Source organism: Cupressus sempervirens, chromosome 11 (genome assembly GCF_028749045.1).
Source record: "Cupressus sempervirens isolate cs-2001-9-10 chromosome 11, ASM2874904v1, whole genome shotgun sequence".
In the NCBI taxonomy this organism is placed as follows: domain Eukaryota; kingdom Viridiplantae; phylum Streptophyta; class Pinopsida; order Cupressales; family Cupressaceae; genus Cupressus; species Cupressus sempervirens.
Window position 1 is genome coordinate 810,858,264 of NC_143128.1, and position 25,338 is coordinate 810,883,601.

Genomic DNA, 25,338 nt, shown 5'->3' on the forward strand with positions numbered 1-25,338 from the left:
GCTTCAACTCTTTGACAACATCTTTTAAGGCTCTAGCTTGTGCAAAGACCACAACCCTATGGCCTCTAGCTACTATGCTTGCTAGGTATGCCTCTACATCTTTTTTAGGTGTGTCATTTGGCAGCTTTATGGTTGGCTCCTCCTATACCACAACCTCCTCCATCTCTCCTGTATGACATCCTCCGTCTACTACATCAATTGCTACAATAGGTGTCGCTACCTCTCCTCCTATACCATCCAACTCCATGACCTATGAAGGAGGTGCCTGAATAGAAGGCCCTCGTGAAACTAGTGTGATCTTGAACCACTACATCAAGAACTTGCACACCCTATACCTCCACATCTTTTTCAGGTTTGTCCTTTGGCAACTCTATGGTTGGTTCCTCCTATACCACCTATAACACTGCCTCCTCCATCTCTCATGTATGACATCCTCCGCCTGTAGCATCAACTGCTACAATAGGTGTCACTACCTCTCCTCCTCCCGTACCATCCAACTCCATGACCTATGAAAAAGGTGCCTCTCTCATAAGTGACTGAATAGAAGGCCCTCATGAAATTGGTGCAATCTTGAACTGCTACATCAAGTAGGTACTCGCACACTCCACCACTGGACGTCTCTGTCTAGGTACTATTCCTACAGAACTCTTTCCTACCAACTCAAACACTCCCACGAAACTATCCCTCACTGAATCAGTCTACAATGTGGCATCTATTGTCACCATAGCATCCAACCCTACCACCTCTAATTTGACCTATGCCTCGTGTGATTCGCTGCCCTCTATCTCAGGAATCCCCACAACCTCAACCTCCTCCGGAATAGCTCTAGGTGGTGAAGACTAAGAATCTATGACTCCTCCAATGGGAGCTCTCTTTGGTGAACTAAAAACGGAGTCATATTAGGTACCACTATGGGGGCTCTCTCTGGTGTGACTAAAAAAAAAACTCATATCAATGGGTTGTTAGCATGAATGTTGATGATACTACATTGAGGGAGTGTCCTAAGCATTGGAGAGTATTGACATGTTGCATTCATGACTGTATTTGTCATTGATGTCAACATAGCAGTAAGTCTATGAAGACTGGCAGAGTAGCAGAGAGAGATCTTAGTTGTATGGACAAGGTTTTGCTTGTCTGGTGATGCAGAGTCATGGACATGTTCAATATAGTGTCCTGATGATGAGGTTTAATACGTAGCATGTAAGTCAAAGATGTACAAAAGCTGTACTTGATTTACTGAGAGCAATACAAAGACAAAGTGCTTGGAAAGCAATTTCTGATGTTTGTATTAAATCTTTCATCTAAGATGTAATAAGATGCGCGGTCAGTCAATGACAGAGGACGGTCTAATGATGACATCAACAGATGCGCAAGCCCTAGTATCACACGTGTGAGAAGTTGTGTAGACTGTGAGGCGATAGTGCTATTGTAATTGTAATTAATTAATTATCATATTATAATTAATTGGGAAAGCCTTAATTAGGAAAGCCTCAAGGCCGACTCAAGGAATTATTTATGGTATATAGGAAAGATGTTTTCCTTGTTTGCAAATGGAAGTAAGCATGTTGTGATCATTGCATTAAGTGTGAAGTGCGAAAAGGAGTAGAGTGTTTACTAAATGCAAGTAAGCGATCCAAGGGATTATTAGATGCGAGCTATGTGATCTGATTACAAGATCAGAAGGAGTAAAGGTCCAGTTGACAGGATAGAGGAAGGAAATACTATTCATTTCTATTATTCTATAAAGAATAATATAGAGATCATTTAGACAATGAGTTGATTGGTCTTGCCCTTAAAGCTATTTGGGCAATGGGTCCAGCTGTCTTCCACAACTCCTAACAGGGTTAAAATCTCCTAACAGGGATTCAAAGTCTCCTAACAAGGACTGATATGTACTTAATATTGTTATAGACTCCTAACAGGGTCTATCCTCTAACAAGGAATATTTATATTAGTACATCATCTTGTGGGTACCATTCCCACCGGGGTTTTCCCTCTGATCAAGGGTTTCCCTAATTAACATATCTAGTGTTATTGTGCATGAGTATCTTGTTGTGTTTTTTGATTATATTGCTCATATGGTTAAAGTTTAATAAGGTTGATTATTGTGATATTAGTTGTATAACTGATCCACCCTCCCCCCCCCCTCTCAGTTATATTGGTGGACTATATATTCTAACATGGGTGCCCTAACCTAATCCAAAAGCAGGGTCAAATGTGTCGTAGTAGGTAGGATAGGGCGTGCAAATAATATCGAAGGCTCAATAACTACCTCTACCTCGTCCTCCTTGCCTACTTGAGTGCTATCCTGCTCCTCTATGGCACTCTCACTGTCTGATGTGGCCTAGCGTCTACTATTTGCGTCTCCATGATCGAATCCTAAGTCAACCTCTTGCCTGGAGGTCTCCATGTCAGATCCTGAGTGAACCTCTTGCCCAAAGGGTAGAGAAGAAGCGGTCCAAGCAGGAAGTTGACTCAGGAACTGACCATGGAGACACAGATAGTGGATGCCACGCCACATTGGACAGTGAGAGTGCCACAAAGGGGGATAGGACTTAGGTAGGCAGGGAGGATGAGGTAGATGTAGTTACTGAGCATCTAATATTATTTGCATAACCTATCCTACCTACCACGATACATTTGACCCTCACTACTAGCACGACTCCTATCCCTGTTTTTGGACAGGTCAGGGTGCCCATTGATATGACTTTGTCTCTGGTCAAAATAGAGAGAGACCCTGTGGTGGTACATGAGACGACCCAAACAACAATAGTTGTGATTCCTATTGGAGGAGTCACAGAGTGTTAATTATGTAACTTGCTATCATACCAATCCGATCGATCCAAACTGATATGGCATGATGAGTAAAGGACTAAAGTCTTTGCTATGTTTTTCTTTAGAAGATCGGCATCTTAAGATTTTGTTTTAATACTAAACTAAATTGTCTATGTTTGTAATTAAACTTAAATCATTCCTAGAAAGTCGCCGACTTCTAGAGGTTGGACAAAACAACTTTGGAAGAGACATGCCTTTCTAAGGACATGTCCCTTGACTCCTATACTTATAGATGGTAAGGATGAAGTCTAAGAGCACACAAGAAAAAATACAAGTCTACTCCTTAGTCATTACTGCCCTCATACGAATTGCAGAAGTAAAAGAAAAGTCCTGATTTACAGTTCTAATCCAACTAAAGGCAATAATCTGAAGTTATTCATAGCAAGCTATAAGGAGATAAAGAAGGTAGATTCCAGTCTATATTCAATCCAAAGAATTTGCAAAAACTTTACATGGTCTCAGAGCTCTGGTAGTCGAACCTAGGCTCTGCAAAATTCAATAATTAGATGTCATATATATCTAGCAACTATCTCCTATCCTCAATGGCATACACAATCAAACCCAAGGACAAGTTTGATGGGAAGGAACACTTCGATGCCTAGAAATTCAGAATCATGATGATCCTTGAAGAGAATGATGTAAAGCAATTTGTTGATAGAGCATCCAAACAACCTCCAGTTGAACCTCATAAATCTATCTGGAGCAAAGAAAATAGAAAAGCCATTCAAATCATATTAGACAGAGTTAAAAATGATATCGTACTCATGCTTACAAAATATCAAACTACATTTGATATGATGAAAGCATTACAAAATGCATATGAGGTCAACAATGCAACTAGGGTTCTTGCACTAAAAAGGCAACTAAATCACATTCAGATAAAGAAAGGAGAATCAGTGAATTCTTACTTCCTAAGGGTTGTTAGCATTAGAGATGAACTATCAAGTATAGGAACCATTATTAGTGACAAAGAATTAACACTAATGGCTATAGATGGATTACCATATTCATGGGAGACTTTTGCATAAGGAATAAGTGCCAGAGATAATTTTGCTGACTTCAACAGACTTAAGAATGATTGTCTTCAAGAAGAATTCAAAAAATTAAAGAAAGGAGGGAAATTGAAAACAGAAGATGAAGAACTTCATGTTCTTAATACAAACACCTATAAGGGCAAGAAGAAGCATTTCAAGAAGAAAAAGGGAAATCAAAAGAATGGAAAACCCAAGAAAGATTTATCCAAAATAAAATGTTTCAAATGTGAAAAGTTTGGACACTACAAATCTAATTGTCCTGAGAATTCTAAACAACAAGCAAACTATACAAATGTTACTAGAGAAGAGGATACCTATGATCCTGAGAATCGTGTACTGTACTCATCACTATCAAATGAAATTTCAAGTAAAGCATGAGTTATTAATAGTGGATCTTCTAGACACATAATGGGGATACAAAGAAGCACTAGACTCTTTATCAAAAAAGGTTAATGGTGAAGTCACCATTGGTGATAATTCAGCACATTCTGTCAAAGAAATTGGAAATTGCACCTCAAAGCTAAAATCTGGGAATTCTCTTCTTCTCAAAGGTGTACTCTACATACCAGGAATTACAAAGAAATCTAATCTCAATTATAACACTAGAAGATGATGGGCATAATGTTGCATTCATGGACAACAAAGTAAAAACTTGGGCAAAGAACTCCTCAATCAAGAAAGTGAAGTTGATTGGTCAGAGAAAAGGATATTTGTATGAATTGAATATAGAATCTAGTCAACCTATTTGAGCCTTAATTCATGAAGCTGCAGACATAAATGAAATATGGCACAGAAGATTAGGGCATCTAAATTTCAAAACCTTATCAACTATGGAACAGATGGTTACTGGATTACCTAAACTAAGTAAAGACCACTCAAGCATATGCAAAGGGTGCGCTCTGGGTAAGAACACTAGAAGTCTATTTCATGATAGCACTAGAAAAACAAATAACGTATTAGAATTAGTTCATTCAGATTTATGTGGACCTATGTCTGTTCCTTCTCTTGGAGGATTCTGGTATTATATTTTGTTCATAGATGACTTCTCTAGAAAAACATGGATTTACTTCTTAAAATGCAAAGAATCAGAAGAAATCCTAAAGATATTTAAAGAATTCAAAACATTAACTGAAAACTTTTCAGGACATAAGATAAGAACTCCTAGAACTGATAACGAAGGGGAATATACCTCAGATTTGTTTAAAAGGTTTTGAAAAGAATCAAGGATTAAGAGGGAGTACACCGTTCCTTATAATCCAGAACAAAACAAGGTAGCAGAAAGAAAGAATAGAACAATTATAGAAGCTGCTAGCGCTATTATTTTTTATCAAAATCTAGAAAATTATCTTTAGGCAGAAGCCTCTTGTACTGCTGTCTATATCCAAAACAGAAGCCCTCACTCTTACCTTAGAGATAAAACTCCTGAAGAAGTATTTACTAAGGTTAAACCCAATATAAGTCATCTTAGGATTTTTGGGTGCCCCTTATATATCCATGTTCCAAAAGAAAAGAGAACCAAGTTGGAATCCTGTGGGAGGAAAGGTATTTTTGTAGGGTATAGCGAACCATCTAAAGCATATAGGATTTTCATAGCTAGACAAAAAAGTATTGAACTTAGTACGGATGTGATTTTTGAAGAAGACCTTGAATTCAAAAGAGCCCTAAATTTTGAAGAACCTTCTCCTTTATCTAGTTCTGAAAGAAATAGTGATTCTGGGTCCCAGAGGGAGAACTTAGAAGAAATTGAAGATGAAATTCAAAATTTGAATCTTGAAGAAACTGAAAATTCAAAGAAAAGACCACTTTGGGCCATTAAAACTATTCAGACAGCTCAAGACTTTGTTGCACCTTCCGCAGCAGTCAGAGAAAGCAAAAGACCTAAAAGATTCTCTAGTTATATAGCAAACATGAGTGATTTATCCAAAACAAAACCAACCAATCCTCCTGATGCTATTAAACATACAACTTGGAAAGAGCTATGACAGAAGAATACCAATCTATTATGAAAAATGATGTTTGGAAAATTGTTCCGAGACCTAAAGGAAAATATGTTGTTTCTTCCAAATGGATATTTAAAATAAAGCATGCTGCTAACGGTAGCATTGAGAAGTATAAAGCTAGATTTGTAGCCAGAGGATTTTCTCAAAAAGAAGGGATTGATTAGGAAGAAACCTTTGCTCCTGTTGCCGGATATACCTTCGTAAGAGTAATCTTAGCAATTGTCACATCAAAGGGATGGAAAGTACATCAGATGGATGTAAAAACAACATTCCCAAATGGAAAGATTACAGAAGTATATTTGGAGCAACCTAAAGGATTTGAAACTCATGATCCTAACATTTTTGTTTGTAGGCTCAAGAAAGCTCTCTATGGGCTTAAACAAGCTCCAAGGGCTTGGTATGAAAGAATTGATAAGTATCTCACCAGCTTAGGATTCTCCAAGAATGAAGCCGATCCAAATTTATATTATAAAAGAGATAAAGATGATATGGTAATTCTGATACCATATGTTGATGATTATTAATAACAGGTGATAATCATCTTATAAATCAGTGCAAGAAAGATCTAATTAGAGAGTTCGAGATGAAAGACTCGGGACTCCTTCATTACTTCGTAGGGTTGGAAGTACGGTAGAGTTCTGACAGTATCATACTTAATCAAAGGAAGTATACATCAAACATTTTGAAGAGATTTGGAATGTGGAATTGCAAATCTATGTCTTCTCCAATGGAGACTAATCTACATAAACTTAAAGAAGCAGCTGCAGAATCACCTTCCATAGATTCTACTCTCTAGAGACAGATGATTGGGTCCCTTATGTACTTAGTAAATACAAGACCTAATATTTGCTATATTGTTAATGCCTTAAGCTAATTTATGTGTGAGCCAAAGGAGATTCACCTAGTTGCAGTTAAACACATTATGAGATACTTATAAGACACTCTTAATTTTGGACTCAAATACAAAAAGGTTGTCTTAGACTTACATGGATTCATTGATTCAAATTGGGGTGGAAGTGTTAAAAACAAGAAAAGTACTTCAGGATGTTGTTTCAGTTTAGAATCAGCAATGATATCTTGGATATGCAGAAAATAGTCTTTAGTAGTAGAATACATTGCAACCGCAATGGCTGCTCGAGAAGTAGTCTGGCTAAGGAAGTTACTTGTGAGATTATTTGGGCAAGCCATGAATCCTACAATTATTCATTGTGGTAATCAGAGTTCCATCAAGCTTTCGGTTAATCCAGTTTTTTATGACAAGTCCAAGCATATTGAAATTCCTTACCATTATATAAGAGATATGGTAGACAAGAATTTTGTAAAATTAGAATACATTTGCACTGCAGATCAAATAGCAGACATACTCACCAAACCTCTATCTAAAGTGAAGATAAAACACTTCAGGAGAAGACTTGGTATGGTTGAGTTGTAATCCATTTGTACTCTTTAAATTATTAATAAAATAATTCTATTTTGTCAAGCTATCGACTATTATGGGCTCCACCATTTGTATTCATTATTTAAGAGGTGATGATCTCTAAGATAATGAACACTTGTATAAAAGACATTATGAGAGATGACAATCTCTTAGATAATGTGCTAAACAGTAAAGTTCTACTGTAAGATCTAGATGAGTTCAAGATCATATTGTGATGTTGACATTGATATGTCAATGAGTCACAATTTGGATAAAGGAAGAATTTTATTATTCTCCAGGTTTATCCTGTATTCTGGTAGGTCTTAAACTCAGGATCATGTTGTGATATAGAAATACCAATATCTATGAGTCACAACTTGAATAAATGAAGAAATTAAATTAATCTTCAGATTTATCCTGTACATTGTATTCTTTGCAATACTATTATCACTAGTAGCAGTGATTTGTCATACTACAGGTTTAGTAATATGACATTGTATCATGTGTTCTATGCTACCACATGCCAAGGAGATTCCGATAGATATAGAGTATCAATTCTTGCTTGTTCATCTTTATTGATGTTGCTAGATATGATATCTCTTAGTATGATTATCAAGTTAAGAGGGAGCGTTAATTTTGTAACTTGCTATCATACTGATCTGATCGATCCAAACTGATATGGCATGATAAGTAAAGGACTAAAGTCTTTGTTGTGTTTTCCTTTAGAAGGTTGGCGTCTTAGGATCCTATTTTAATACTAAACTAAACTTAATTGTTTATGTTTGTAATTAAACTTAAATCATTCCTAGAAAGTCGCCAACTTCTAGAGGTTGGGCAAAGAAACTTTGGAAGAGACATGTCCTTTCTAAGGACATGTCTCTTGACTCCTATACTTATAGAGGGTAAGGATGAAGTCTAAGAGCACACAAGAAAAAATACAAGTCTGCTCCTTAGTCATTACTGCCCTCATACGAATTGCAGAAGTAAAAGACAGAGTTCTGATTTACATTTCTAATCCAGTTAAAGGCAATGATCTGAAATTATTCACAGCAAGCTATAAGGAGATAAAGAAGGTAGATTCCAGTCTATACTCAGTCCAAAGAATTTGCAGAAACTTTACACAAAGTCTCAGTTTTCACCACCCAGAGTTGTGTCAAAGGAGGTTGAGGATGTGGAGATTCCTGATATAGAGAGCAGCGAACCACATGAGCCACAGGTCAGATTAGAGGTGGTAGGGTCGGATGCTATGGTGACAGTAGATGTTGTATTGTTGGTTGAGTTGGCGAAGGATAGTTCCATGGGAGTGGTTGGGTCAGTTGGAGAGTTTTGCAAGAATGGTACATAGGTAGAGACATCCAATGGTGGGGCATACAAGTACCTACTCAATGCAGTGGTTCAAGATCACGAGGGCCTTCTATTCAGTCACCTATGAAAGAGGCACTTGTGAGAGAGGCACCTCCTTCAAAGGTCGTGGAGTTGGATGGTACAGGAGGAGGATAGGTAGCGACATCTATTTTATCAGTTGATGCAGTGGACAAAGGATGTCATACAGGAGAGATGGAGGAGGTTGTGGTACAGGTCGTACAAGAGGAGCCAATCATAGAGTTGTCGAAGAACACACTTGACAAAGATGTGGAGGCATACCTAGTAGACGTAGTAGCTAGAGGTCGTAGGGTTCTGGTCTTTGGCAGGCTAGAGCCTTGAAGGATGTTGTCAAAGAGTTGAAGCATGTACTATCACTCATGTGAGACGGATGTCTCGCTGCCTTTAGCACTTGTTAAGGCACATGGATGGCCACTAACAAAGAATCTAGAAATGTTGCAGGAGTAGATTGTTGAGGAGTCGATCATTCAAAGCAAAGTTGAGAGCCTCACCCGCGAGATAGTGCAAGTGTACATGGACACCTACTATGTTAGGCAGCGAAGTGAGGCCAATAGGGTAGCAGTAGAGCGATCTTGGAAGGAGGTGGCTACCTGGCTAGCCACCTAACAATCGGATTGGAAGAGAGAGCGAGTAGCACTCATGACTTAATTGGAGGCAGCTACAAAGGATAAGTGCATGTTGGAGACATAGTTGGTCGAGGCTAAAAAGGAGTGAGGGAAAGGAGACTGAGTTATTGGAGATGGCGAAGATGTTGAAAGAGATAGTGGAGGTAGTAGGCACAAATGCAAGTAGAAGAGGATTTGAAGGCACGGACCCAACAGGTGTACCAATTGCGGGCAAAGTTGAACCCTTCAGCATCTCAACCAGCTCTAGGAATGCTCCCTCAGCCCCCCTCATCTTCATCTTAATTTGTCTTCTCTTATGTATATTGTGCAAAACATTATCTCCATTTTGTTTTGTGTCGCCAAGAGATGACTTTCTTTTTGGAGGGGATGATGTTGTCAAGTAAATTATATTTCGAGAATAGCTAATTGTGCATTAGGAAGTATTAGTTACCGAAGATGTTATGTCATGAGGGTTGAGTCGCAACCCTTCGGGCAATATATGTATGCTTGTCATGAGCAAAGAAAGAGACCATATCAGATCATAGTTGTGCCTAATTGAGTTGTAATGTGATGTGATTGAGAGAAACGTTAATGGAAAAAACAATTTGGTTTCCTAAAACATTATGTTACATTTACTTATGCATTATGCTTTTCCATTACTTTTGTAGCATGTACTAAAACTAGTTTTGTGACGATAAAGAAAAATTAATATTGAAGTAAGGGCTTGATGTAAGGACAAATCTTGCTCAAACCCTACTTTCTCCTAGGGTTTTCTCTCAACCACTTCTCTAGCCTATTAGGGTTCTTCCACTAACCCTAGTTCAAGAGGATCCTATCCTCAATCCTCCACCTCTTCAACTTGTCCACACCAACAATGAAACCAACTCAACTATGCATTCTTCACTTAATGTCTTTTTGCATCATCCCTACCAAATGATCAAACATGACCAAAACTAATCACCAATGGAGAGGAAGGTCTCCTTCTAAGGCATTGAGTCCATTATAATGCTCAGCAACACAAAATGCAATAAGATCCTTATCAATCTCAAGAAATTGCTTCAAACTAGGCCTTTTAGGGCTACAAGGATTTAGGCCTTAAAACTCATCTTTTGGCTTATAACTCAAATACTCTTTTAACAAGGTGGCAAATAAATTTCATTTCCTAACACCCTTTTGGAAGACCTTTAAGATTTATCAGGTTTCACTTCCCCTTACTATCCGTAGAGTGGGTTGCTATAATTAGGCCTAAAAGCAAGGGTTTCTTTGCTTTTAACAGCATCCACTAGGTTCTGTTCAATCACCTAACAAAACTCTTCCTCGGGACTTCTCCTTGGCAATGTGGCTTCTCCATAAACGAGACCTCCTCTCCATAAACTTAGATTGAAGCAAACAATGCATTCAATCCATTCAAATGCTATTACAATCTCTGTGATCCCTAGATGGGTTGCTCTAGCCCAAAGGCATCACCTGAACACAACCTTTTTTGATTTGTTGTGTCTCACGTACCACCACGAGGGCTCTCTCTATTGTGATTAGAGACAAAGCTTGGGTTCTATGTTTCACCTCCAAGCCCCATGGTTGTGTTTCTAGGTCCGAAGCTCTTAGATACCTTAAGCACATGGAGTCCCCTCACAAATCCCAAGAGACTGTACAATTTGGATGGTGGGAATGTGAGCTAGGCCTCCATTTCTAAAACTTGCCTGGACAACACCAGTGATAGCACTAAAACACAAACTATTTACAAAATGCCAACAAAAACCTCCAAACTATTCACAAACAGTGCAAGGAAATAACAACCATGTTATGCAACTGCAGGATTACAAGGTTCAATCCTTTAAACCACTGAAAAAAATAATAAATGCTAATACTGTGACCAAATTCCACCCAAACTGTTCTTGTATTCACAATGCAATTTTCCACGAAACTTCTCTAACCCTTCTCACAAGTCGAGGGAGGCCTTATATAGGTATCCATCACATGTTCCAACTGTCTAAAATAGTTATCCATCTCTATGCTTGAAGATGCAATCATATTGTACTAAAAGTTGTCATGACAACTTTTGCAAATTTGAGAAGTTCTCATGCAACTTGACAACTTTTTGCATTTTAAGACCAAACCTGGTCAAACCTTCATGAAACACTATCAAATGACCAACTACACTCCACGCCATGAAGCAACTATTCCACCCTTTCTCTGTCCAATATAGCCCTCTAAACGCACAAATGCACTATTTGACAACTTTTGCAACATTTTCACAACACAAAGCAACTTTGAACAACTAGGTAACCATTAAGGGTTTTTTTTTTGTTTTAATGACCTAACTAGGCCTCCTAATGATTAAGACACTCTCTAGGACTAACTAGCCCAAGGTAGGAAATTAGCCTTACCTAGGTGCTCCTGCACCAAGGCTGTTGTAATTATGAGCATAAAATTGATCCTTTACTACCCCCAACTTTAAAAAAATCACAATCATGAAGCCATGAAATTCAAAAAAAATATCTGAGGACTAAGTCTGAAAATAGGTGCTATAAGGTTTTTAGGACTTCAAAATCATAATTAAATTGACTTGTATAGACTCCAAAAATGCAAACATCAAATTTTACCTTTAATGCATTAGTTATGATTTCTGAGATCGGCCAACTTTGGTATCTACTATCAACCCAATTTTCATAACAATATAGTCCTATCATCAACCAAACGTCTCTAACAAGATTATGGTGTTCAAAGGTTCAATGTGAAAACACAACCTTTTTTCATTTGCCACCAATCTGATTTTCCAAGGACATAGTCTGAAACATACTTTTTCTTGGTGATTTTTCCTCAACACCTGGTGCAAATGACCTTACAAACCCAGCAACAAACTCTGATATGAATGAGCAACTCAGGAATTTTTCTTGACTATCTAAGGAAAATCGTCCCTCTTGGTGAAGCTTCAGACTTGACTCGTGTAACTCAGCCCCTTGATCACTCTAATTCAATCCTTGAACTCAGATTTTACCTTTTCAAGAGAAGTTCTTTTTCCACTTGGATTGTCTCCTCAGATTTTTGTAAAACACGAATTTGATGCCCAAACACTCTGTCATTTGCTTTACGAAATCTCTGATTTTCTTTGCAAAATAGCAGCTCTTGTGAGGTTTTCAGACTTAAGATATGCAATCCTCCTCCCTGAGTCACCTATGCTCACCTTGGTTGCACCTAAATTCTCCTCTTGTTGGCAGCGATTTCAATGGGCACTCTTTGGCATCTTCAAACCTTCACTCTAGTGCTGGCTGAATTCAATGGTGGCTGTAGTTATACTTATTTCAGACTTCATGCCTCTTAGCAGCTACCCATTCTTCACCTCCCTCACCTATCTATCATTCAACCCTTCCTTTTGACTCCAAGGCTTGGTCAACTTATTGCATTTTATTTGCTTCTGATTTGCATAGGGAAAACTAAAGTCCCTCAAAATTGTCTTATATTTTGTACTCATCCCCAAAGGGGAAATCTAATCACTTCACAAGGACTTCATTTCACTTGTTTTCATGCTCATCAAAGGGTAAATCATCCCTCGTAGGGATAAATCCAATCCAGAACTCCATGCTTTCATTCATTCACAATAGGCCCCCAAGGGGGAAAACAACCACCTCAAGGACTAAGGAAAAATCTATATGCAAAGGGGCAAGTGGAGACTCTTTAACTGCAAAGAATTTCCCCACTTCATGTTCAAAAATATTCTATAGGACTAGCGAAGAACCACATGCTCAAGGACTTTTGTGTTTTATCATTGTTTCCATGTCTAGGAGGGGAAATTCAACCCCTACATGGGTTAAAGGTCCCCAACACTTAGTCTTTTACTTGTGAATGTCCTTCATGAGTGGAAAAATGACCTCTTCAAGGACTTGTGCATTTTCCCAAGCGGAAATTCACTTTTCATAGTGATTTTGATCATTTTTGGAATGGAAATTCTATTTTCAAGGGCAAAGTGCAATTTCTATAGAGAAAATTGATTTTGATAAGGACTTTGCACACTTTAAAAGTGGAAAGGCAATTTCCATAGCGATTTTGGAAGCTTCTTTGCATGACTTCATCATTTAAGCCTGAATTAAAAACGAAATATCTCATTATAGCATATTTCAGACTACTAGAATATTTAGAATACCCCAACACTTAGAAATTCTATATCAAGTCCTAACAACTTGACCCTAGTGAATCTTAACCTTGACACTCTTGTCTGCATCTGTAACCTGACAACTTGATCAATTAACCACTCCTTAACTCTTCAAGCTCTGAGACCATTTCTATTGCCAAAACTCCACAAAAAAAAGGGTTTCCCTATTTGCAATGGGGTGATGGTTCAAAAAGTTCACAATACTCATGCCATCTCATTTCATGCGGCGTGTTCCTCTTATTTCAAACAAAGGTTCAAAGAGGTATCCCTTATGAGTCCCTCATTCATGCCCCCTTGAGATCATAAGATATGCACTACACTCATAGAATATTCCAAGGCTAATTTGCTAATGGAGGATATGAGGCAAACTTGTATCTGAACAAGTTTCTCTATTGTGATGGATGGGTGGACTGATATTAGACATGGGCCACTCAAAAATACCAAAGTCACATGCCTTGCTAGGATTTGTATTCTTAGTCATAGATTGTACAATGAAGTGTAAGGATGCTGACTTCCTTTTTAGCATTTTGAGAGATTCCATACAGGAGGCTATCGCCTCAGAGGTTCTACAAATGGGCACCGATTCGGCACATGTGAGCAAATTGGCTTGTATGATGGCAGAAATTGCATGCAGATTTTTTGGACCCCATGTGTTCATGCATTGACCAATGTAGACAAGGAAAATAAACTGGGTGAAACAAATGGTGGCAATAGGTAACGTCATTCAAATGTTCATTTGCAACCACCATGCCTCACTCTCTTCAAGAACTTTTCAAAAAAAGAGTTCATTAAACCTGTTGAGACAAGATATATCAGCTACTTCATTTTATTACAGAAGATGCTTGAGGTGCATGAGCTTCTACAATTGATGATGGTGAATTTAAAATGGAGTAGATGGCCTAATCCAAGCTCTACTAAAGGAAAATCCATCAAAAAAAAGATCCTTGATGACTATTGGCAGTCCAATGTAAGTTAAGACATTGTGGATTTTATTAATAAATTGCAGGTCTTGTTTAATTTTGGATGGTTGATTTTCATGTTCAATTTCTGACTTTAATAATTTAATTCTATTGTTCAATGTTCCAAAATTCTAGCATGTAAATTAATTCTTTTGGGCTTTTTGTTTGCAATTTGCAGATATGTTCATCTCATACATTGTACATGACTGCAAATATGCTAATACAAACTCTCCTAGTCTTGGAATGATTTATGAGACATTTGACAGCATGCTTGGAAAGAAAAAGAAAACAATTTTGGCTAAGGATGCTACTTTCGGATTTTATGAACAATATATTAAGCCCATTGTAATGCGGGCGTGGAAAAGAATAAAATTTTGCATATGTTTATGCATGTCATTCAAAAAACTCCAATTTTACAATGCCCTTTTGAGCTATAGTTGTAGTCTTATTCCTTATTTCCTGCCCCTACAAATGCCTGTTTTATCTTAAACTAAAGAATTTTGTCCAGATGCATCTCACTTAAAACATCATGTCTACTGCATAGTGTCAGTGCCTGATTATCTATTTCATGGACAATGAAAACATCATGTCTACTGCAGAGTGTCAGTGCCTGATTATCTTTATCTAGAATCCTTGTATGTTAAAATATAAAATAAGTAGTAAATTGTAACAAATATTTGAGTCAGGTTGAAGGAATACTCAATATGTCTCAAAATACAGGAATAGAAGAGTAATCCCTGAGGCTCTAATCCGTCTAAAAGCTCAAAATAAAGCAGCATTCATTAATTTATATGGTCAATCAGCATTTTCAGTAATTAGATTTCAATCTCAATGTATAGAGTACAAAGTGTAATTGTAAAACAGAATCGACCAAGGTTTTAAGGACTGACATGTTGAGAAGCCATTGGAGTTTCTTCATCTTGTTGTGAGGTTTAAGTTGTGGCAAGAAGTGAAGGGTTTTAGTTTTACTCTTAACAAGCATGTATGTGCCTCTATATTGGAAGTATTAGCTAATCTAAAAAACAAACAGCAATTCTCTATTTGAATTAGTTGTAAAACTAGAGAAATAGTGGGACAGATATATCATGAGACTTTAATAATTGAAGCAGAATAATGCATTTTTACTAAGATGCAATAACTCAAAAACACCTTGATAACTAACTATACATCTACAGTTGTGTGGATAAGAATAACCTGGAACAAAATAGTCCAATCATGCCAAGCAACGAGGTGTAGAAGAACAGACCTTTTTGCATCCATTTCTTGTCATTACATCAAACAGGTTCAGTGTCCCTATGAGATTGTTGTTGTAATATTGTAGTGGCTTTTCTACACTTTCACCAACAGCTTTAAAACCAGCAAAATGAATCACAGCATCAAATCTGCAGCATAATAAAATTAGTATTTGCATGGTTCCTTTAAAGAGATTGAAAGATTATATATCAGATGAAGATTGACAAAAGGCAGTAATCAACGATATCAAGGCTATTTTAGTGTTGCACAAACCAGACTGCCAGTGCAACCAATCTAATTTGCATTTGGTGCTAACCATTCATTTTGAACTTTAGATCTATGAATGCAAATCTCAAAAAAAAATTAGAGAACTATAAGGAAACCCCAGCTAAAAAGCATGTGCAAATTATAGAGAGTGTTAAGAACTAAATTTGTGTTTTATATTGCTAATGCAAAGTAAAAGTAGAACATGACATTGCAAAGATAATTATTTATATGCATTTAAATTACTCAGTAGAATGCATGATCAGATGAATAACCAATTAATCTACTTACTTAGCCAAAGAGAAAACCTTCTCTACATCCTCCTTTCTGCAAAGATCTCCCTGTATTCATGAGTAGTATCAAGCTTATTTGATCATTTGTATAATATTATGCAAAAGGAATAAAAGAGCAATATATCATATAAATCAAAAGGAACAAACTGATTCTTCAAAAAGAAAAAAGTTAAAACCCTTTAATAAAAGTCACTTCCATAAACAGACAATTATATAGGGCCTCTCGTGAAGCTAGATTGTGTGGTATCACAACATGCAATATTGTTGCAAAGAGAGATACAATAAAGTAGGAAAAATCCACCTTTGATCCTATTATCAGAACTGAAAAAAAACATCAGAAAATAACTAGTTCAGGTGATTGATTTTGTGTTAAGCCAAGGATATGCTAGATAAAGTATATCTATTGCAATATGATGAAAGAAATGACAGATGGAAGAAATTACGCTTAGTGTTAAATTATAAATAGGCATCTTCTAAAAAGATTTTTGACATTGTCGACTACATTGTGATCTAACTGGAAGGTTGTGTACTTACTTCTAGAATTACCTAAATATGAATCTTGAGAGACATGCTACTTGATAAGAGTGGACAGATCTTTGCGGACTAGACCTACCAAGGAAAATAGACCCAATGCAGACCTTGGACTGGTGTGGGCCCCTATTAATCCTAGAAAAATAGGTTCCGGACTCCCCAAATAGAACTCAAGCAAATTTAAAAACAAGCCTATACATATCTGTCTTGCTGGCATGTAGAGGTGTTGCCATGAAATGGAGGTTGCAAATAATTAAATTATTGGCACACCACACACAAACTTAAAATTATGGCATACACATTGTAATCTCTCTTTGGTCTGTGACAATAATATACTCCTTATAAGGTCCATTGTGTCATGTCCCTAGCTCTACACGTGACATTATGTTTAAGTTATGGAGTTTTCAATATGAAACATCAATAACTGTTAAGCAGTCTCTTAGAAGTCCCTATGCTTCTGTATGTTTTGACAATACCTGATTAACAAGCTGTGGCCCAAACTTGACCATGCCTATGTAGATAGAGAGTGAGACTTTAATTTGGAATCAGGATTGTCGAATACATATCAAAGCTTATTGATTTTATTAATTTCCCCTTCAAAGTGACTTGAATTTTTTATTTATAAATTTTGACATTGCAAGCTTCACCAATTCCGAATTTGTTTTGATCTTGCTATTCTGTACCATTTCTCTAGTACCATCCTGATTGCTATTGACAATGATCTTGTGTTGGATCTTTGTTTTTTTGTATGATAGGTACATAAATCTTATTTAAGTGGTATAAAAGTGGCAATTCAGGAAACATGTCTGCAGTACAAAGGCAGAGAGCGAGGACAAGACTTTCATAGCAGTAACAATTTATACAAGTCTTTTTCAAATAGTTTTTCCTTCCAAAATCTCCCACCTTATACTCTTATTGATTGTTGGTCCTTCCATATTCTATCTCTTTGTCCTTTTCGGACCTCCCTCTATGGTCACCACTGTTGAAGTAAGCTTTTAGTATTTGAATCCTATAATTTGGTGTCCCAAGTATTCTAGGTCACTCCCAGTAAAAGAATACTAGTGCAAAATTGGGATGCTGAAAAAAATTATCATTATGTTCATCTATGTTGAGATGATGCCAACCATATAGAGACCTCGGGCAACCTAACTCCCCCTCTCATTCAGTTTTTGGCTTGTCCTAAACTTAATCCAGATTCACATCAATATGAAAAAATTTGAGGAGTGATTTGGTTTTTGAGTATGGTATGGTGTAGCAGTGTAGCCGTACCTCAACTGTGTTGTTTCTGTGTATATTCATTTGATATCAAAAGGAAGATCCAAAAACGAAAAGCATGCAAGACTTTATTGGAAGGATACAGGCACTGAATATTGTGAAATTTTCTTCCAACTAAATGAGGTCTTTGTTTGACAATCTCCCCTCAGTGGTGAAAAAATTATTTTCAGCCTGTACTTTATAATTTTTCCCTCTTTATAATGGGTAACAACCAAAATAATATGCAAGAGATAAAAAACATCTCCCAACTTCAAATTGGTGGGTCTCCTCTTCTTAAGATAATTTTTCTAGTGGGAAGGATGAACTTGTGGAAGAAGTTATGGAGACAGAGAATAGTAAAGTGATTAATAAGCAAATAGAAACATTTTTTTTTACTTTACTTTTTACCACTGGACATTCCTTCCAATCCCACAATTAGATTTCAAGTTTGTGGTCATGACATTCTAAGTCACAAGTTGGTGGATCTTACTACTAAACTCTTTCCTTCAACCCACATGACTCCATTGAGAACCCTTGATTACAAACAATCATGAAGCCCATTTTATCGAAGATTCAAAGAAGATTGTACTCAGAAACACTCTTTCATTTTTCTTTTTGTACATGATCATCTTCGTGCAAAGATGCAAAAAGCCAAAGAAAAAGATGTATCAGAAATTTCCCATTTGATCTTAAAACTTTGGTGAAAAACTTTCCCTAACGAAAAGAATTTTCTCGGTTCACTCGAAAACTGGATATATGATGTAAAGAGTTGTTTGCTATACTAATCATACGTTTCCATAATGTTAAGAGATGACATAAATAGGCATACTCCTAATTGAGACATATCAGTAGATTTAAAAAAAAAAATCATTTGTCATGTGACATGGTGTACTAGGGGGTAAATTTGTTTCAAGCAGTCAAGACGTCAAGTACAAATAGGGTAGATTTGTATCAAGTAGCTGAACGGAGTTCAAATCATATAGTCTGTTGTAAGTAAACATGACACAAGGTGCGAGCCCAAGCATTGGGCAGATCCAACCACAATAGGCACCCCTGACGCATGGCAGTTAGGCTTCAGTACAAAAAGCTTCCTCACAATATTTGGTCCAGCTCATGCACAGGGACCTATTTCAGAAGGCAGGATCCCCAACAACATGATAAATAACTAAACCATAGAGAGACAAATCAATAACAAAGAAATCATTTATTTTAGTTTTAAATTGCAAAATCAAAACTAAGCCTAAAAACTCGGTCTAAAACAATATCCTACAACATTTTCTTCAAATAGCCTGAATCTCCTTTCACGTACCCTTGTTATCCTGAGTCACCTTCCTAGAAAAATATTTGCATGTGTTAAATTTTATACTATTGCATATGTTCTAAATTTCATACTGCCGCATATGCAGATACCTGAATCAGTATTTTGAGCCTATGTGAATAGGTGAGTTTGAGTTCGCCAATAAGCTTGATCAAGCCTGATCACGAGGTCAAACACCAGAAGTCCAAAAACAGAAAAACATATAAGATGAATAGAAACAATGCCCTCGTTTAAAATGGGAAATGTGTTCTAAAAACATTTCTCTCAATAACTAAAAAAATCCACCTTTGCCTTATAAAAGATTTCAAAAAACGAGCCTTCGTTAACTGAAAAAGAAGTCTTCAATCTCCGGTTACCATTATCTACTCTAAATTAATATTGCTTCTACATAAGATACACGAGATTATATCTTTTCTTTCAATAAAGTAATATCAGTCGCTAGCCTCAGATACCAAATGCATCTCGTCGTACTGAAGTCTCTTAAAAAAATTATGTCAGCCTACGTATGCAGCTTGATCTTTAGTATTTTGTGATTATTTTCAATATTGTACGAAGCTTTAAATGCTGCATCTGTGAATGCATGCAGACAAAATAGATATCGTATGCTACGCAAAGATTGGCCCAATTTCCACAGAAAATAACATACCAAGCATGGGCCCATTTTTACACAAAATACTGTATAATTATATAGCAGGAGCAATAAATGAAGACAGAACAAGCCTTAACACAAGATAATGGAAAAAAGGTAAAATATGGAGAACGAAAGCCACATCATGAAGATCGCAGACAAACGAAGTAAAAAGATCGCTTACAGGCAAAATGAGAATATTTGTGTACCACATAAAATTACAGATTGATCCAATTGTAAAACGAGATAAAGGCATGGCAGTGAACTATTTCTGAAATAGCATCCTATGTGACGACAGACACAATTTAATCATAAAATAATGGAAAAAAACATAGCTACAAAAAATACCGCACAGAAATAAGATTGAACAAATTCGCACCCAAAACAATGAGACGAAAATGCATAACGAGAAAGAAAAAAACACAGTGAGCCAATATATAGACAAACAACGGAAAAATGCACACCAGGAAAAAATTCAGATTCTGCTGAAACTGCGGACTGGCCAATTTCCGTACTCGCCTGAGCGATTCTTCAGACGCATTATTCAAATTATCAATTACATGAACTACATAGCCTTCATTGAGCAGCTGCAGAACGGTGTGGCTTCCGATGAATCCAGCACCTCCAGTAACCAGAATGCATTTGTCGAGACTCTCTTTCGCGTATCCATTCCTATCCATCTGACAGAGATATCAAAATTCCAGCAAATTCAATGAAATGAGAGGGCACAGCTCGATGCTGTGTGGATACAAGAATTTGCGGAAAGAAACCCCAAAAAGCGCTTAAATAGATAAACACATTATCCGACATAATGGCGTTCGAACTATTACTTCCTTCGACATGCCATTGATTTGCATTCCATTGCCAAGTTGGTCATGACAATAAAAATTAATAATAAATATAAAACCTGGCAGAGACATTCATGATATGATATGATCTGGCAAAGATTGGGGGAAATGAACGCTACGGTTGCCGCCGTTGGATTCGGAAACGGGCGGCTCGATTTCCCCGCCATGCGAAGAGCTGATGTGTAGGAAGAAAGATTCCAACAACAAAGATGTTGATTGCGCGCCTAAGGATTTTGTTTCTTGATGGAACTCTGCATTTGCGGGGCCCTGCTAATGGGGTTGAGAATGTAATGGTGCACCAACTGTTTCCAATTCCGTTGCACTTTTACTCTTAGCTATTCTAGATTCCAAACATATCCATGGCCACTTTTAGAACTATATAAATTACTTAATTGGGCATTTCAACTTTGCATTTCTTAATTACTTAATTGAGTATTTCAACTTTGCATTTCTTAAAAATTCAAATCACTTTCAACTCTTTTTATGGAAGTTCATTGGGAAGTCTCTTTTTTATTGTTAAGAACAGTCACATCATTTTGATGATGTTTATGTTAGTATGCATTTTGATAAGGTGTCCAAAACACTCTAATGAAAAGGTGAGATTGATTGTCTTGCAAAAAGGATACTTATACTTATGTAGTTGATATGTCATTAGTTATAGACTACTTTTTACAACTAAGGATATATTTCATACAATTATGGGTAGTCATCATTGTAATAATAGTTTTATAGTTGCAATTATTAGTGCAATGTTGTAAGAAAAAATTGGACATTAAATTTGTTATCCTCGCCCTCTATTATTTGTCATTGATGCATCATTAGTTGTTTGTCCTTGATGACAAAGACACGACATAATTGGCATGGCATGACTTGGTATGATTGTCTTGCAACAGTATTGGCAATCTTCAAAGGTGAACACATCATGTTGCATGTTGTTTAGTTGCATGGTTATCAAATATCCAATTGATATTGAAAAGGTGAACAGATCATGTTGCATGTTGCTTCATTGCATGGTTATTAAATATCCAATTGATATTGAAAAGGTGAACACATCATGTTGATATTGTATGCCATTATTTTCATGTCATTGACATTCATGGTTTTTATGCCATTGACATTTATGGTTGTTTGGTGCAGCATTATCATTATTGTGACAATTTCTTGAAGTTCTTTTGCATATTGGTTAATTAATTGTTACTTTGTGAAGGGCATAATGTTATAGCATGTTAATTTAATATGTTTCTTAGAGAAAGGTTTTTTTGCAAGGTTTGCAAGAATAAACAAAAAGAAAGGTGTTTATTGACCCTTAAACATTAATATTTTCTATAAGTATTGAAAAAAGGGGAAATAAATCTCATTGGGTTCATAATGTTATGAGACATAAAAGTAAAATCAAAAGCACATTCTTGCAAAGATATTTTTTATTTTACTCTTTGAAAGCCCTCAAGCGAGGGCATGGGCATATACTTCAATTGGGATTTGTTCTCACCTTGAAAGGAAGCTTTGATAGTGTGTGTGACAATCATGAAGGTTTGGTGAGCAAAGAATACAAAGGAAATTCCAGATGGTTTTGTCTGTTTCACTGTAAGCATACAAATGAAAGGTGTAGTCATTCCTACTACACGTTTTAGTTTCAAAAGTGAAAGTAATAGTTATGGGTTGTGATTTCAGTTCAAGCTTTTAGTTAAGAAGTGAATTATTATGTTTTTGTTAAAAGAAAGGGGTTTATTTTTATTAATTTGTATTCATGTTTAGTATACTCTATCAAAATTCGTTGAAATTGCACCAACTGTGTTTGTGAGGTGAATTTTCTTTGTTTATGTTAATAATGTCTTACCCCACATTTGTTGAGAGTTATTGTGTCTTTTGTGTATCACTGTAACTATAATTTTGTTAAGGATTTGGTTCTTAAATAGTTTGTTAACCCTTGTTGGGCTTTGTATGAAATAATAACTATTGGGTCAAAGGTTTCGTGTTTAATAATTATTATTGTTAAAGGGCTTTGGAACAAAAAAAGATGTAGTATTTTTTAGTGGGTTTTGTATTTGTATATTCTTCATTTCAAACTCTATTAGTAATGTTACCCTAGTTCTATGTGGGGTTTATGTCAAATACCTTTTCTTTTCAGTCATGGTGTGTATACTACTATTATTAGCCTTATGTATATTTCTATTTTGAGAAATTTAGTGTGTCTATGATTAAAGTAACTCAAGTATATGTCATGCATGTATATTTCATTGTACTCAAATAATTGGTATCTGATTCAAACCCTTGTATCTTAAGTCTAACCCAGGGGATTCTTAGTCACGGAGTGTACTCAATGGGAAAGGGGAAAAGAAATAAAAAGGAGAAACCATAGATTGTAGAAGAAAAGTTGTGTAATCTAGAGTTTGATGAATGAATAAAATATAGAAGAGTGTATTAATGACCTTGAAGGAGTTGTTGATTTTGAATGAGAGTTTATTTTTACTCTAGATATGATTAGAGATCTTGAAAGAGAAAGATACATGAAATGTAAAGCCCAAATTGAATAAATTTGTAAAAGGTTTGAGGATGAACTCAAATCTTTTAAAAATAGTGCATAGAAGATATTTCTGTTTAAAGAACATTCAAATAATTTAATCTTGAATCTGAAATTGAGATTAAGGAGACTAAGAGAGCAGTAGAAGTCAAATTCTTCCTTGGATGCCAAAACTTTCGAGTTTCATAAACTTGAGGGAGAAGTATTTTCTTTCAAGAAAGATCTTAAGAATGTTAGGAGAAAATAACCAGAAGTTTGATGAAAGCACATTTACAAGTTAAATAATATGTTAGGTAAGAAAAATAAACATAGAATTATAATGGGTTATGAAATGGGATAGGAAATTTCTCTTTAGATTAACAAGAGTCAAAAAAAATGAAATAATTTCTATATTAGCCAATGGGAAAGGACAATGTTTCAAGGTTAGAAAAACTCTAAGAAAGAAAATAGACTTGAACTACCATGCTACTTCTGAAACATAAAATAAGTGTTGATAAAAAACAATACAAGGTCTTCAACAAAGTTGGAATTTTTTAAATGGCTTTATAACATCTATATCTGTCAAACAAAATCATTCAATGATATATAATTACTCTCAATTTCATGGCTATTGTTATTTGTGTCATAAATGTGGACATAAAGCAAGAGTTTGTGGAATTCATGCAAGAAATATTTTTGGACTGACTCAAGATAAAGTTTATTATGTTGATAATGTCTTTGTGAGGTTTAATTATTTGTTTATGTCAATAATTTCTTAACCCACATTTGTTAAAAAAAATTGTGTTCTTTATTAAACATCATACTAGAATTTTGTTAAGAGTTTGACCTTTTAAAATAGTTTGTTAACCCTTGTTGGGATTTGTATGTAGTAGTGACTATTGGTTCAAGATTTTCATATTTAATAATATTATTGTTAAGGGGATTTGGAACAAAAAAAGAATTTGTGTTTTTAATGGGTTTTGTATATGTATATTCTTCATTTTGAATCCTATATATAATGTAACCCTAGTTCTATATGAGGTTTACAATTATGGTTTGTATACTATTGTTTTAATCTGTGTGTGTGTGTGTGTGTGTGTGTGTGTGGCGCACGCGCACGTGTGTGATTAAAGTAACCCAAGTCTAGGTCATGCATGTTTAGTTATGATATTGAGTTAAATTTTCTTCATTATTCTATTTGGGTGTTCACAAAGAATAATAATCTTTACCCTAGTTGGGTATGGTAGATTAAATCACACCACGATTACCAATTTTTTATTTATTAAGAGATTTATGAAACAATTTTGAAGATGATAGTTTTGGTTCAGTTTAAGAACCATGAACATTATTTATGCTTGTTTGAAGGCATTCATCAAGAGGTTGAATAGAAAGAAAGATCGCCATTTTTTGTATATACTTTGTTGAAAGTTATCTATGCTAATAGTTTTAAAAGGTGTAGTATTTAATGTGTATATTATAATTGTAAAATTGTGAAAGCACTTTAAGTATTGGTTGTACATTGATACACCAACATGTATACTATTGAGACTCAAATAAAACAAGACAACCAAGAAATTATTTTTAGTGAAATAGAGATTATATTATGTCCTAAAATCTTCAAAACTATGTTGATATGAGTTATATGTTTTCTTCTAATAAGGCAAATCATATTAGGCAGTAAGGCATTTTGCCAATGAGGCATCTTGTAGTCAATGAGGTTCTACCAATGAGATAGTAATGTCAGTGAGACATCATCCAATGAAGCACAAAACATTGTCAGTAAGGAATTATAAATGAAAACAAATTTAGATAAAGTTATTGAGGCATTTCAAGTGATGTTTACTCCTACAGAGGGTTTTCTACTATGACAATTCTTTATGTCATTCTTAGGTGATTTTTTGTTTTACATTACTTTTCATTATGATTTTGCTTTATTTTGGATAAGAATGAAAATTTGAATTTTTTTTTAAATTTTAGTTTATTTATAAGAATATTGAGTCATCCCCTCCCTCCACCTCTTAGTGTTCATTGTACTCCAACAATTGGTATCTGATCCAAACCCTTGTATCTTAAGTCTAACCCAAGG

The 25,338-nt window shown here is 35.8% G+C and overlaps 1 protein-coding gene across 1 annotated transcript in view; it reads right to left on the bottom strand.

The window, feature by feature from the left end:
• LOC149532033 (bifunctional UDP-glucose 4-epimerase and UDP-xylose 4-epimerase 1-like) overlaps positions 1–20,662 on the bottom strand; it is a 53,463-nt gene extending 32,801 nt beyond the window's left edge. Inside the window, exons 1-3 of the mRNA XM_089807928.1 lie at positions 20,369–20,662; positions 16,172–16,221; positions 15,630–15,765 (exon numbers count right to left, since the gene is read on the bottom strand). Coding sequence (XP_089664054.1) covers positions 15,630–15,765; positions 16,172–16,221; positions 20,369–20,584 — 402 coding nt within the window. The 5' untranslated portion in view covers positions 20,585–20,662. The remainder of the gene's footprint in view (positions 1–15,629; positions 15,766–16,171; positions 16,222–20,368) is intronic.
• Positions 20,663–25,338: the final 4,676 nt, after the last annotated feature.